At 74.4% G+C, this 13797-nt stretch overlaps 1 protein-coding gene across 1 annotated transcript in view; it reads right to left on the bottom strand.

The window, feature by feature from the left end:
* Nucleotides 1–1397: 1397 nt before the first annotated feature.
* PLD2 (phospholipase D2) overlaps nt 1398–13797 on the bottom strand; it is a 31848-nt gene continuing 19448 nt past the window's right edge. The window contains 9 exon segments of the mRNA XM_084616320.1: nt 1398–2507; nt 4294–4411; nt 4596–4749; nt 8547–8580; nt 8582–8682; nt 9021–9070; nt 9255–9368; nt 9668–9756; nt 9839–9943. Of these exon segments, the coding sequence (XP_084472446.1) occupies nt 2283–2507; nt 4294–4411; nt 4596–4749; nt 8547–8580; nt 8582–8682; nt 9021–9070; nt 9255–9368; nt 9668–9756; nt 9839–9943 (990 nt within the window). The 3' untranslated portion in view covers nt 1398–2282.

Here is a 13797-nt window from a genome sequence, read left to right as displayed (position 1 = left end):
CAGTGTGCCGGGGACGGCACGGGCCCCCCCACTGAGATCGGCCCCCAGTGTGCCGGGCGTGGCCCAGACCCCCAACTCAGCTCAGGGCCCCCAGTGTGCCGGGGACGGCACGGGCCTCCCCACTGAGATCGGCCCCCAGTGTGCCGGGCGTGGCCCAGACCCCCAACTCAGCTCAGGGCCCCCAGTGTGCCGGGGACGGCACGGGCCCCCCCACTGAGATCGGCCCCCAGTGTGCCGGGCGTGGCCCAGACCCCCAACTCAGCTCAGGGCCCCCAGTGTGCCGGGGACGGCACGGGCCTCCCCACTGAGATCGGCCCCCAGTGTGCCGGGCGTGGCCCAGACCCCCAACTCAGCTCAGGGCCCCCAGTGTGCCGGGGACGGCACGGGCCCCCAACTGAGATCAGGCCCCACGGTGGCAGGTGCCAGCCCGACACAGTGTGAGAGAGAGAGGGGTCCCCCTCCTAGAAAAGCGCACAGTCTAATGAGACAAAGCCCCCCCCACCCAGCTGGGGACATGGTTCTCTGAATGCTGTGGCCCTGGGGATTCAGCTGGAGTGGGGGGGGAACCCCCAAAGCCCCCAGCCCCAAAAACAAACCCTCGCCCCCAAAGCCCCCAGCCCCAAAAACAAACCCTCGCCCCCAGGAACAAAGCGTTCTTCTAGCAGCCTGTGCGCTGCGGGAGCGGTGGTGGCAGCGGTGGGTTCTCAGGGGAGGCCCCTGAACCCCCTTTCCCAGACTCCCTGGCCTGGCAGATGCTCATGCCAAGCCGCAGGGCCCCTGGACCACGGCAGGCTCAGCCGCCCCCAGAGGCGGAGAGCTGGGCCAGTCACCGTCTTTCTCCCGGCCGTGGCCCCCTTCTCGGGACCTGGCCGGGTGCCCAGCACCGCGCTAGGCTGACGCCAGGCGCTGGCAGGGTCCTGCCCGGCGGTGGGGGCCCTTGGCCGGGCTCTTCTCGTCAAGCGAGGGGGCAGCTGCCAGGAACAGAGCCCTTTTATCTCGCCCTGACTGCTGGGCCAAGGGGAAATCCGCCAGTGGGGGGCCCTCAGAAAGGGGAGCCCCCCAGGGTGTGTAAACACACCTACACACACACCCTGGGGTGCATAGACAACCCCCCCAGCAGGAATGTACACACACACCCCCCCCCCAGAGGCGGGGTTGTACATATTCGCCCCCTGACACCCCGCCCTCTCTACGGCATGCCCCTCCTGCGGGCACGGGGCGGTCATGCCAGACTTCTCCGGCCCCGGTGCATGGGGTGTCATCCTTGTGTAGCCAGTCCCCGTGCGCCTCCCACTGGTCTCTCCCTGTCTCCGCCAGGCCAACGCCCCCCTGCCACCCGCGGGGCCGGCACCCGGCCTGGCAGCCGGCCTGGCGTGGAATAAGGAGAGAGGCGGGCCGAGGTTTCAGCGCGTTTATGTAACAAACCATCTCGGAAAAGCAGGTTAGGAGCAGGGCGCGGAGCTGGTCCCGTTCCCGGGGGAGGGGGGCGCCAGGGAGCAAACCCCAGGGACCCCCCTCGCCCGCCCTGCAGCTCAGGGCATGCCACTGGCGGTGACACCTTTGACCTAGCAGCTCCAGATCCCGGGGCGGGCGCGCGGCCCTCCCATGCCCACCTCCGGCCTCCCAGCCCGGCTGTGCCTTCGTGGTTCGGCCCCCGAGGGCAGCGCTGGGGGGCCTGTGGGTTCGCGGGAGGAACCCGGCCACCGGTAGTGTTCTGGGGGTCCGGGCGGTGCCAAGCACCGGCAGCCGAGGGCTCCCGTTGGCCGGGGTGGGGTGCCCAGTGGGCGAGGCTGGGGCGACACTCAGCAGTTAGTAGCGGCGGGGGGCGGGGGGAGCGATGCGCCCCCCTCCTGTGGGAAGTCGGCCTCTGGGATGTAGTGACGGGGGACGCTCCCCCTCCCGGGGTGGGGCGCCAAAGGCAGAAGGGAGGGAGGCGAGGGGCGGGGCGGGGCGGGGCGGGCGGCTGGTTGTAGGGCCGAGCCAGTGGCATGCTGAGCCCCGGGCGGCCCTGCCCTCGGGGCGACCTCCAGGAAGGGGTGGGGGGGCTGTGCGAACGGGCAGGGAGAGGGGCTGAGCTGCAAAGGGACTCAGCAGTGTCGGTGTGGTCGGGGGCCTGGGCGGGCAGAGAATGGGTCCCAGCCCCCCTGGCCGGGTGCAGGGGGGGCTCTTGTCGCTGCCGGGGGGGCCCAGAGCAGGGGGGGGCTGCGGGGCGACGGAGCGGCACTCCCAGGGCAGAGGGGGCCCAGGGCAGAGGGGGCCCAGCGCTCCAGCCCCACGGGCGGCTAGGTCCACACCTCCACGGGGATCACGCCCTCCTTGCTGTTGAGGGGGGGCAGGAGGGACTCCTCGGCCAGGAACTGGAGCGGGAACTGCACCAGGTGGCCCCGCACCTGGGCCAGGTGTTGGCGGGCCAGCTCCGGGCTGACGCAGGCCAGGTTCTGCACCCCCACGTACTCCCGCAGGGCCCGGAGCGACCGCACCGCGTTGGTGGGGAGGCAGCGGAACACCTGCCGGGGGGCCAGAGGCCGTGGGTCAGAGCCAGCGGGGGCTGGAATCCACACCCACGGTGCCCTCCCTCCCGACCCCCAGCCCCTGCCAGCCCAGCCAGTGCCCCTCCCTCCCTCCCGACCCCCAGCCCCTGCCAGCCCAGCCTGTGCCCCTCCCTCCCTCCCGACCCCCAGCCCCTGCCAGCCCAGCCTGTGCCCCTCCCTCCCGACCCCCAGCCCCTGCCAGCCCAGCCTGTGCCCCTCCCTCCCTCCCGACCCCCAGCCCCTGCCAGCCCAGCCTGTGCCCCTCCCTCCCTCCCGACCCCCAGCCCCTGCCAGCCCAGCCTGTGCCCCTCCCTCCCGACCCCCAGCCCCTGCCAGCCCAGCCTGTGCCCCTCCCTCCCTCCCGACCCCCAGCCCCTGCCAGCCCAGCCTGTGCCCCTCCCTCCCTCCCGACCCCCAGCCCCTGCCAGCCCAGCCTGTGCCCCTCCCTCCCGACCCCCAGCCCCTGCCAGCCCAGCCAGTGCCCCTCCCTCCCGACCCGCCCCTCCCTCCCGACTCCCAGCCCCCTGCCAGCCCAGCCTGTGCCCCTCCCTCCCTCCCGACCCCCAGCCCCTGCCAGCCCAGCCTGTGCCCCTCCCTCCCGACCCCCAGCCCCTGTCAGCCCAGCCTGTGCCCCTCCCTCCCGACCCCCAGCCCCTGCCAGCCCAGCCTGTGCCCCTCCCTCCCGACCCCCAGCCCCTGCCAGCCCAGCCAGTGCCCCTCCCTCCCGACCCCCAGCCCCTGCCAGCCCAGCCTGTGCCCCTCCCTCCCGACCCCCAGCCCCTGCCAGCCCAGCCTGTGCCCCTCCCTCCCGACCCCCAGCCCCTGCCAGCCCAGCCTGTGCCCCTCCCTCCCTCCCGACCCCCAGCCCCTGCCAGCCCAGCCTGTGCCCCTCCCTCCCGACCCCCAGCCCCTGCCAGCCCAGCCTGTGCCCCTCCCTCCCTCCCGACCCCCAGCCCCTGCCAGCCCAGCCTGTGCCCCTCCCTCCCTCCCGACCCCCAGCCCCTGCCAGCCCAGCCTGTGCCCCTCCCTCCCGACCCCCAGCCCCTGCCAGCCCAGCCTGTGCCCCTCCCTCCCTCCCGACCCCCAGCCCCTGCCAGCCCAGCCTGTGCCCCTCCCTCCCGACCCCCAGCCCCTGCCAGCCCAGCCTGTGCCCCTCCCTCCCTCCCGACCCCCAGCCCCTGCCAGCCCAGCCTGTGCCCCTCCCTCCCGACCCCCAGCCCCTGCCAGCCCAGCCTGTGCCCCTCCCTCCCGACCCCCAGCCCCTGCCAGCCCAGCCTGTGCCCCTCCCTCCCGACCCCCAGCCCCTGCCAGGCCAGCCAGTGCCCCTCCCTCCCGACTCCCAGCCCCCTGCCAGCCCAGCCTGTGCCCCTCCCTCCCGACCCCCAGCCCCTGCCAGCCCAGCCAGTGCCCCTCCCTCCCGACCCCCAGCCCCTGCCAGCCCAGCCTGTGCCCCTCCCTCCCGACCCCCAGCCCCTGCCAGGCCAGCCAGTGCCCCTCCCTCCCGATCCGCCCCTCCCTCCCGACCCGCCGCCCCTGCCAGCCCAGCCTGTGCCCCTCCCTCCCTCCCGACCCCCAGCCCCTGCCAGCCCAGCCTGTGCCCCTCCCTCCCGACCCCCAGCCCCTGCCAGCCCAGCCTGTGCCCCTCCCTCCCGACCCACAGCCCCCTGCTAGCCCAGCCCTGCCCCCCCAGCCCTGCCGGTGCCCCTCACTCCTGACCCCCAGGCCCTGCCAGCCCAGCCCTGCCCCCCGACTCCCTGCTCACCTGATCATAGATGTTGGCGTTGGCCAGGCCGGTGGCTTTCCAGGCGCCGTGGAAGAAGAGGTCGCTGACCGGATCCTGGATGTCGGGGCTGGCGGTGCTCGACGCCCCCAGAAGCGACCTGCGGAGAAGGGCCCAGCGTGGGGGTGAGGTGCCCGTGCCCAGGTAACCGCTCATGGCTGCCGCCCAGCAGTGGGGGATGGGATTGCACCCCGTCTTCCCAGCGCACCTCCCCCAGCCCCCCAGGCGAGGTGCGCGCACACAGCTGGGGGGCCAGCAGGCCCGCGGGCGGCGCATGCCCCCACCTGAAGCAGTCGAGACGCAGGCTGAGTGCGAATTTCCCCGCCTCGTAGGGCTCCCCGCCCATGACCGAGGGGACCAGCTCCGTGTCCTCCACCAGCAGGGCCAGCTCGCTGTCCCGCTTCCCCAGCAGGCTGCGGTCGTTGATGTTGGCAGAACCTGGGGGGGCCAGGGACGGATCAGAGCCCTGCCGGGGCCCCTCCCTCGCGACCCGCAGCCCCCCCAGCCCTGCCGGGGCCCCTCCCTCCCTCCCGACCCGCAGCCCCCCCAGCCCTGCCGGGGCCCCTCCCTCCCTCCCGACCCGCAGCCCCCTGCCAGCCTGGGGCTCCCCCGCAGCCCTGCCGGGGCCCCTCCCTCCCTCCCGACCCGCAGCCCCCCCGTTCCCTGTGGTGCCCCTCCCTCCCGACCCGCAGCCCCCCCAGCCCTGCCGGGGCCCCTCCCTCCCTCCCGACCCGCAGCCCCCCCAGCCCTGCCGGGGCCCCTCCCGACCCGCAGCCCCCTGCCAGCCCGGGGCTCCCCCGCAGCCCTGCCGGGGCCCCTCCCTCCCTCCCGACCCGCAGCCCCCCCAGCCCTGCCGGGGCCCCTCCCTCCCTCCCGACCCGCAGCCCCCTGCCAGCCCAGGGCTCCCCCGCAGCCCTGCCGGGGCCCCTCCCTCCCTCCCGACCCGCAGCCCCCCCAGCCCTGCCGGGGCCCCTCCCTCCCTCCCGACCCGCAGCCCCCCCAGCCCTGCCGGGGCCCCTCCCTCCCTCCCTCCCGACCCGCAGCCCCCTGCTAGCCTGGGGCTCCCCCGCAGCCCTGCCGGGGCCCCTCCCTCCCTCCCGACCCGCAGCCCCCCCAGCCCTGCCGGGGCCCCTCCCTCCCTCCCTCCCGACCCGCAGCCCCCTGCCAGCCCAGGGCTCCCCCGCAGCCCTGCCGGGGCCCCTCCCTCCCTCCCGACCCGCAGCCCCCCCAGCCCTGCCGGGGCCCCTCCCTCCCTCCCGACCCGCAGCCCCCCCAGCCCTGCCGGGGCCCCTCCCGACCCGCAGCCCCCTGCCAGCCCGGGGCTCCCCCGCAGCCCTGCCGGGGCCCCTCCCTCCCTCCCGACCCGCAGCCCCCCCAGCCCTGCCGGGGCCCCTCCCTCCCTCCCGACCCGCAGCCCCCTGCCAGCCCAGGGCTCCCCCGCAGCCCTGCCGGGGCCCCTCCCTCCCTCCCGACCCGCAGCCCCCCCAGCCCTGCCGGGGCCCCTCCCTCCCTCCCGACCCGCAGCCCCCCCAGCCCTGCCGGGGCCCCTCCCTCCCTCCCTCCCGACCCGCAGCCCCCTGCTAGCCTGGGGCTCCCCCGCAGCCCTGCCGGGGCCCCTCCCTCCCTCCCGACCCGCAGCCCCCCCAGCCCTGCCGGGGCCCCTCCCTCCCTCCCGACCCGCAGCCCCCCCAGCCCTGCCGGGGCCCCTCCCTCCCTCCCGACCCGCAGCCCCCTGCCAGCCCGGGGCTCCCCCGCAGCCCTGCCGGGGCCCCTCCCTCCCTCCCGACCCGCAGCCCCCCCAGCCCTGCCGGGGCCCCTCCCTCCCGACCCGCAGCCCCCCCAGCCCTGCCGGGGCCCCTCCCTCCCTCCCGACCCGCAGCCCCCTGCCAGCCCGGGGCTCCCCCGCAGCCCTGCCGGGGCCCCTCCCTCCCTCCCGACCCGCAGCCCCCCCAGCCCTGCCGGGGCCCCTCCCTCCCGACCCGCAGCCCCCCCAGCCCTGCCGGGGCCCCTCCCTCCCTCCCGACCCGCAGCCCCCCCAGCCCTGCCGGGGCCCCTCCCTCCCTCCCTCCCGACCCGCAGCCCCCTGCCAGCCCAGGGCTCCCCCGCAGCCCTGCCGGGGCCCCTCCCTCCCTCCCGACCCGCAGCCCCCCCAGCCCTGCCGGGGCCCCTCCCTCCCTCCCGACCCGCAGCCCCCCCAGCCCTGCCGGGGCCCCTCCCTCCCTCCCGACCCGCAGCCCCCTGCCAGCCCGGGGCTCCCCCGCAGCCCTGCCGGGGCCCCTCCCTCCCTCCCGACCCGCAGCCCCCCCAGCCCTGCCGGGGCCCCTCCCTCCCTCCCGACCCGCAGCCCCCCCAGCCCTGCCGGGGCCCCTCCCTCCCTCCCTCCCGACCCGCAGCCCCCTGCTAGCCTGGGGCTCCCCCGCAGCCCTGCCGGGGCCCCTCCCTCCCTCCCGACCCGCAGCCCCCCCAGCCCTGCCGGGGCCCCTCCCTCCCTCCCTCCCGACCCGCAGCCCCCTGCCAGCCCAGGGCTCCCCCGCAGCCCTGCCGGGGCCCCTCCCTCCCTCCCGACCCGCAGCCCCCCCAGCCCTGCCGGGGCCCCTCCCTCCCTCCCGACCCGCAGCCCCCCCAGCCCTGCCGGGGCCCCTCCCTCCCTCCCGACCCGCAGCCCCCTGCCAGCCCGGGGCTCCCCCGCAGCCCTGCCGGGGCCCCTCCCTCCCTCCCGACCCGCAGCCCCCCCAGCCCTGCCGGGGCCCCTCCCTCCCGACCCACAGCCCCCCCAGCCCTGCCGGGGCCCCTCCCTCCCTCCCGACCCGCAGCCCCCCCAGCCCTGCCGGGGCCCCTCCCTCCCTCCCTCCCGACCCGCAGCCCCCTGCCAGCCCAGGGCTCCCCCGCAGCCCTGCCGGGGCCCCTCCCTCCCTCCCGACCCGCAGCCCCCCCAGCCCTGCCGGGGCCCCTCCCTCCCGACCCGCAGCCCCCCCAGCCCTGCCGGGGCCCCTCCCTCCCTCCCGACCCGCAGCCCCCTGCCAGCCCGGGGCTCCCCCGCAGCCCTGCCGGGGCCCCTCCCTCCCTCCCGACCCGCAGCCCCCCCAGCCCTGCCGGGGCCCCTCCCTCCCTCCCTCCCGACCCGCAGCCCCCTGCCAGCCCAGGGCTCCCCCGCAGCCCTGCCGGGGCCCCTCCCTCCCTCCCGACCCGCAGCCCCCCAGCCCTGCCGGGGCCCCTCCCTCCCGACCCGCAGCCCCCCCAGCCCTGCCGGGGCCCCTCCCTCCCTCCCGACCCGCAGCCCCCTGCCAGCCCGGGGCTCCCCCGCAGCCCTGCCGGGGCCCCTCCCTCCCTCCCGACCCGCAGCCCCCCCAGCCCTGCCGGGGCCCCTCCCTCCCGACCCGCAGCCCCCCCAGCCCTGCCGGGGCCCCTCCCTCCCTCCCGACCCGCAGCCCCCCCAGCCCTGCCGGGGCCCCTCCCTCCCTCCCGACCCGCAGCCCCCCCAGCCCTGCCGGGGCCCCTCCCTCCCTCCCGACCCGCAGCCCCCTGCCAGCCCGGGGCTCCCCCGCAGCCCTGCCGGGGCCCCTCCCTCCCTCCCGACCCGCAGCCCCCCCAGCCCTGCCGGGGCCCCTCCCTCCCTCCCGACCCGCAGCCCCCCCAGCCCTGCCGGGGCCCCTCCCTCCCTCCCGACCCGCAGCCCCCTGCCAGCCTGGGGCTCCCCCGCAGCCCTGCCGGGGCCCCTCCCTCCCTCCCGACCCGCAGCCCCCCCGTTCCCTGTGGTGCCCCTCCCTCCCGACCCGCAGCCCCCCCAGCCCTGCCGGGGCCCCTCCCTCCCTCCCGACCCGCAGCCCCCCCAGCCCTGCCGGGGCCCCTCCCTCCCTCCCGACCCGCAGCCCCCTGCCAGCCTGGGGCTCCCCCGCAGCCCTGCCGGGGCCCCTCCCGACCCGCAGCCCCCCCCAGCCCTGCCGGTGCCCCTCCCTCCCGACCTGCAGCCCCCTGCCAGCCCAGGGCTCCCCCCCAGCCCTGCCGGGGCCCCTCCCTCCCGACCCGCAGCCCCCTGCCACCCCAGGGCTCCCCCCCAGCCCTGCCGGGGCCCCTCCCTCCCGACCCGCAGCCTCCTGCCACCCCAGGGTTCCCCCCCAGCCCTGCCGGGGCCCCTCCCTCCCAACCCGCAGCCCCTGCCAGCCCAGCCCTGCTGATGGCCCTCAATCTTGACCCAGCGGGGGGGCCAGGACTCCTGGGTTCGCGCCGGCACTCACCGATAAGGACCCGACGGTCGTCGGCGATGAGCATTCTTGCTGTGGATGTAGACCAGCTCGGTGATGAGGGTGCCGCTCAGCTCCCCGTGGGTGCGCAGCCCGCAGATGGAGATGTAGTTCTTCCACTCGTCCCCGACTGCCGGGGGGGAGAATGGGGGTTACTCAGCCCCCCAGGGTACCAGGGCTGGGGGTCCTGAGCTCATGGGGGGCTGGGTTCCTTCCCTGGGCAGCATACTGACCTCCGACATAGCCCTCACCCCTGGGTTCTCTGGGAGGGGAGTGGGGGCTGGTGGGTTAGAGCAGGGGGGCCTGGGAGCCCGAACTCCTGGGTTCTGTCCCCGGCTCTGGGAGGGGAGTGGGGGGTTAGAGCAGGGGGGGCTGGCAGGCAGGACGCCTGGGTTCTCTCCCCGGCTCCGGGAGGGGAGTGCGGGGTCAGAGCGGAGCCCTCCTCTGCCCCCCACCCCCAAAACTCACTGGCGGCTTTCAGGCGGCACAGGATGGAGGAGTCGCCCCGGCAGAGCGTCCTGGGGGAGAAGGAAAGAGGCAGCCAGTGAGTGGGGCCCCTCTGCCCCTCCTGCCCCCCCCAGTTCACCCTCTCCTGGGCCCCCTCCCCACATTACACTCGTTCCAGGCTCCCCTTCCCCCAGCCCCGGTGGCTTCCCCAACCTCCTCCTCCCCCCAGCCCCCCCCTTGTGACCCCCCCCGTACCGGTAGGTGAAGTGCAGGATGGCCTGGATCGAGTTCCCCCCCCCCTCGGCGATGTCCCCCTCAAAGCCGGGCAGCAGGGGCAGCAGCACGAAGACCCGGAAACGCTTCTGCTCTCTGCGGGGGGGGGCACAGGGAGACGTTACCCCCCCACACCCACAGGGAGAGCCCCTCCCCTGGGGGGGCTGGGGTCCCAGAGTTAGCCCTGCCCCCCCCCAACAACTTGAGCTGCGTCCCCCTCCCCGGGGCCCCCATCCCCACAGTTAGCTCTGCCTCCTCCCGGTGCCGATCCTGCCCCCCCAGCCCAGCACAATGGGACCCTGCCCCCTCACACACCATGTGCCCCCCCAGGGGCTCCCCCCGGGGCATGACAGACACCGGGGCTGGCCTCCCCCCCGCCCCCGCCGTGGGGTGACCTGTGGGCGTGCAGGATGCGGCTGACGATGGCGTCCCCCACAGCGTTGAGCACCGAGCGCTCGTCCGCACAGCTGATGAAGAACTGGTTCTGGGGGGAGATGGGGGGTCAGAGCCCGGAGAGAGAGACCCCCCCCAGCCCCCGGCCCCCCCGGCCCCCCGCCCGGCCCCACCTCGATGTAGATGTAGTGCTGGCTGCCCCGGATGAGGCTCAGGTAGGCGTTGTAGATGGAGCACTCGTGGGTCCCGGCCGACCAGCGATCCACCGAGCGCAGCACCTGGGGGGCAGCAGTGGGGGGCAGGGTGAGGGGAGCCAGAGCCCCCGGCCGCGCCTGCCGACCCCCAGTGGCCCCTGGCCACCTGCCCTTCTTTGACCCCAGAACTGCATGTCCCCCGCCCCCCCAAACCCATAGAATGACCCCCTGAGATCCCTAATGCCCTGGGCCCATCGGGTGACCCCTACCCCCTGGGCCCATAGGATGACCCCCTGAGATCTTTAACCCCCTGGGCCCATAAGGTGATTTACGCCCCCCGCCCATTACCTGTAGGATGACCCCTGGGACCTTTAACTCTCAGGGCCCATCCGGTGATTTCTGCCCCCCCCATTCCCTGGGCCCATTGTGTGATTCCCCCCCACACGCTCCCTAGGCCCATCGGGTGATTTCTGCCCCCCCCACGCTCCCTGGGCCCATCGGGTGATTCCCCCCACACACACGCTCCCTAGGCCCATCGGGTGATTCCCCCCCCCACACGCTCCCTGGAGCCATCGGGTGATTTCTGCCCCCCCCACGCTCCCTGGGGCCATCGGGTGATTTCTGCCCCCCCCACGCTCCCTGGGCCCATCGGGTGATTCCCCCCACACACACGCTCCCTGGGCCCATCGGGTGATTCCCCCCACACACACGCTCCCTAGGCCCATCGGGTGATTCCCCCCCACACACGCTCCCTGGAGCCATCGGGTGATTTCTGCCCCCCCACGCTCCCTGGGGCCATCGGGTGATTTCTGCCCCCCCCACGCTCCCTGGGCCCATCGGGTGATTCCCCCCACACACGCTCCCTGGGGCCATCGGGTGATTCCCCCCACACACACGCTCCCTGGGGCCATCGGGTGATTCCCCCCACACACACGCTCCCTGGAGCCATCGGGTGATTTCTGCCCCCCCCACGCTCCCTGGGCCCATCGGGTGATTTCTGCCCCCCCCACGCTCCCTGGGCCCATCGGGTGATTCCCCCCACACACACGCTCCCTAGGCCCATCGGGTGATTTCTGCCCCCCCCACGCTCCCTGGGCCCATCGGGTGATTCCCCCCACACACACGCTCCCTGGGCCCATCGGGTGATTTCTGCCCCACGCCATGCTCCCTGGGCCCATCGGGTGATTTCCCCCACACAAATGCTCCCTAGGGCCATCAGGTGATTTCTGCCCCCCCCCACGCTCCCTGGGCCCATCGGGTGATTTCTGCCCCCCCCACGCTCCCTGGGCCCATCGGGTGATTCCCCCCACACACACGCTCCCTAGGCCCATCGGGTGATTTCTGCCCCACGCCATGCTCCCTGGGCCCATCAGGTGATTTCCCCCACACAAATGCTCCCTGGGGCCATCGGGTGATTTCTGCCCCCCGCCACGCTCCCTAGGGCCATCGGGTGATTTCTGCCCCCCCCCCACGTTCCCTGGGCCCATCGGGTGATTCCCCCCACACACACGCTCCCTGGGCCCATCGGGTGATTCCCCCCACACACACGCTCCCTGGGCCCATCGGGTGATTTCTGCCCCCCCCACACGCTCCCTGGGCCCATCGGGTGATTTCTGCCCCCCCCACGCTCCCTGGGCCCATCGGGTGATTCCCCCCCACACACACGCTCCCTAGGCCCATCGGGTTATTTCTGCCCCCCCCACGCTCCCTGGGCCCATCGGATGATTCCCCCCACACACACGCTCCCTGGGGCCATCGGGTGATTCCCCCCACACACACGCTCCCTGGGGCCATCGGGTGATTTCTGCCCCCCCCACGCTCCCTGGACCCATCGGGTGATTCCCCCCACACACACGCTCCCTGGGGCCATCGGGTGATTTCTGCCCCCCCCCCACGCTCCCTAGGCCCATCGGGTGATTTCTGCCCCACACACACGCTCCCTGGGGCCATCGGGTGATTTCTGCCCCACACACACGCTCCCTGGGGCCATCGGGTGATTCCCCCCACACACACGCTCCCTGGGGCCATCGGGTGATTCCCCCCACACACACGCTCCCTGGGCCCATCGGGTGATTCGCCCCACACACACGCTCCCTGGAGCCATCGGGTGATTCGCCCCACACACACGCTCCCTGGGCCCATCGGGTGATTCCCCCCCACACACGCTCCCTGGGCCCATCGGGTGATTCCCCCCACACACACGCTCCCTGGGGCCATCGGGTGATTTCTGCCCCCCCCCACGCTCCCTGGGGCCATCGGGTGATTCCCCCCACACACACGCTCCCTGGGCCCATCGGGTGATTTCTGCCCCCCCCACGCTCCCTGGGCCCATCGGGTGATTTCTGCCCCCCCCACGCTCCCTGGGCCCATCGGGTGATTCCCCCCACACACACGCTCCCTGGGCCCATCGGGTGATTCCCCCCACACACACGCTCCCTGGGGCCATCGGGTGATTCCCCCCACACACACGCTCCCTGGGGCCATCGGGTGATTTCTGCCCCCCGCCCACGCTCCCTGGGGCCATTGGGTGATTTCTGCCCCCCGCCCACGCTCCCTAGGCCCATCGGGTGATTCCCCCCCACACACACGCTCCCTGGGCCCATCGGGTGATTTCTGCCCCACACACACGCTCCCTGGGCCCATCGGGTGATTCCCCCCACACACACGCTCCCTGGGCCCATCGGGTGATTTCTGCCCCACACACACGCTCCCTGGGCCCATCGGGTGATTTCTGCCCCACACACACGCTCCCTGGGCCCATCGGGTGATTTCTGCCCCACACACACGCTCCCTGGGGCCATCGGGTGATTTCTGCCCCACACACACGCTCCCTGGGGCCATCGGGTGATTTCTGCCCCACACACACGCTCCCTGGGCCCATCGGGTGATTCCCCCCCACGCTCCCTGGGGCCATCGGGTGATTTCTGCCCCCCCCCCACGCTCCCTAGGCCCATCGGGTGATTCCCCCCACACACACGCTCCCTGGGGCCATCGGGTGATTCCCCCCACACACACGCTCCCTGGGCCCATCGGGTGATTCCCCCCCCACACACGCTCCCTGGGGCCATCGGGTGATTCCTGCCCCACACACACGCTCCCTGGGGCCATCGGGTGATTCCTGCCCCACACACACGCTCCCTGGGGCCATCGGGTGATTCCTGCCCCACACACACGCTCCCTGGGGCCATCGGGTGATTCCTGCCCCACACACACGCTCCCTGGGGCCATCGGGTGATTCCTGCCCCACACACACGCTCCCTGGGGCCATCGGGTGATTCCCCCCACACACACGCTCCCTGGGGCCATCGGGTGATTCCCCCCACACACACGCTCCCTGGGCCCATCGGGTGATTTCTGCCCACACACACGCTCCCTGGACCCATCGGGTGATTCCCCCCCACACACGCTCCCTGGGGCCATCGGGTGATTTCTGCCCCACACACACGCTCCCTGGGGCCATCGGGTGATTTCTGCCCCACACACACGCTCCCTGGGGCCATCGGGTGATTCCTGCCCCACACACACGCTCCCTGGGGCCATCGGGTGATTCCTGCCCCACACACACGCTCCCTGGGGCCATCGGGTGATTCCTGCCCCACACACACGCTCCCTGGGGCCATCGGGTGATTCCTGCCCCACACACACGCTCCCTGGGGCCATCGGGTGATTCCCCCCACACACACGCTCCCTGGGGCCATCGGGTGATTCCCCCCACACACACGCTCCCTGGGGCCATCGGGTGATTTCTGCCCACACACACGCTCCCTGGACCCATCGGGTGATTCCCCCCCACGCTCCCTGGGGCCATCGGGTGATTTCTGCCCCCCCCCACGCTCCCTGGGGCCATCGGGTGATTTCTGCCCCCCCCACGCTCCCTGGGGCCATTGGGTGATTCCCCCCACACACACGCTCCCTGGGCCCATCGGGTGATTTCTGCC

The sequence above is a fragment of the Lepidochelys olivacea genome, assembly GCF_965140295.1.
Source record: "Lepidochelys olivacea isolate rLepOli2 genome assembly, chromosome: 28".
Lineage (NCBI taxonomy): Eukaryota > Metazoa > Chordata > Testudines > Cheloniidae > Lepidochelys > Lepidochelys olivacea.
The sequence above is the reverse complement of the archived record's forward strand: the minus strand, read 5'-3'. Positions and strand labels throughout refer to the sequence as shown.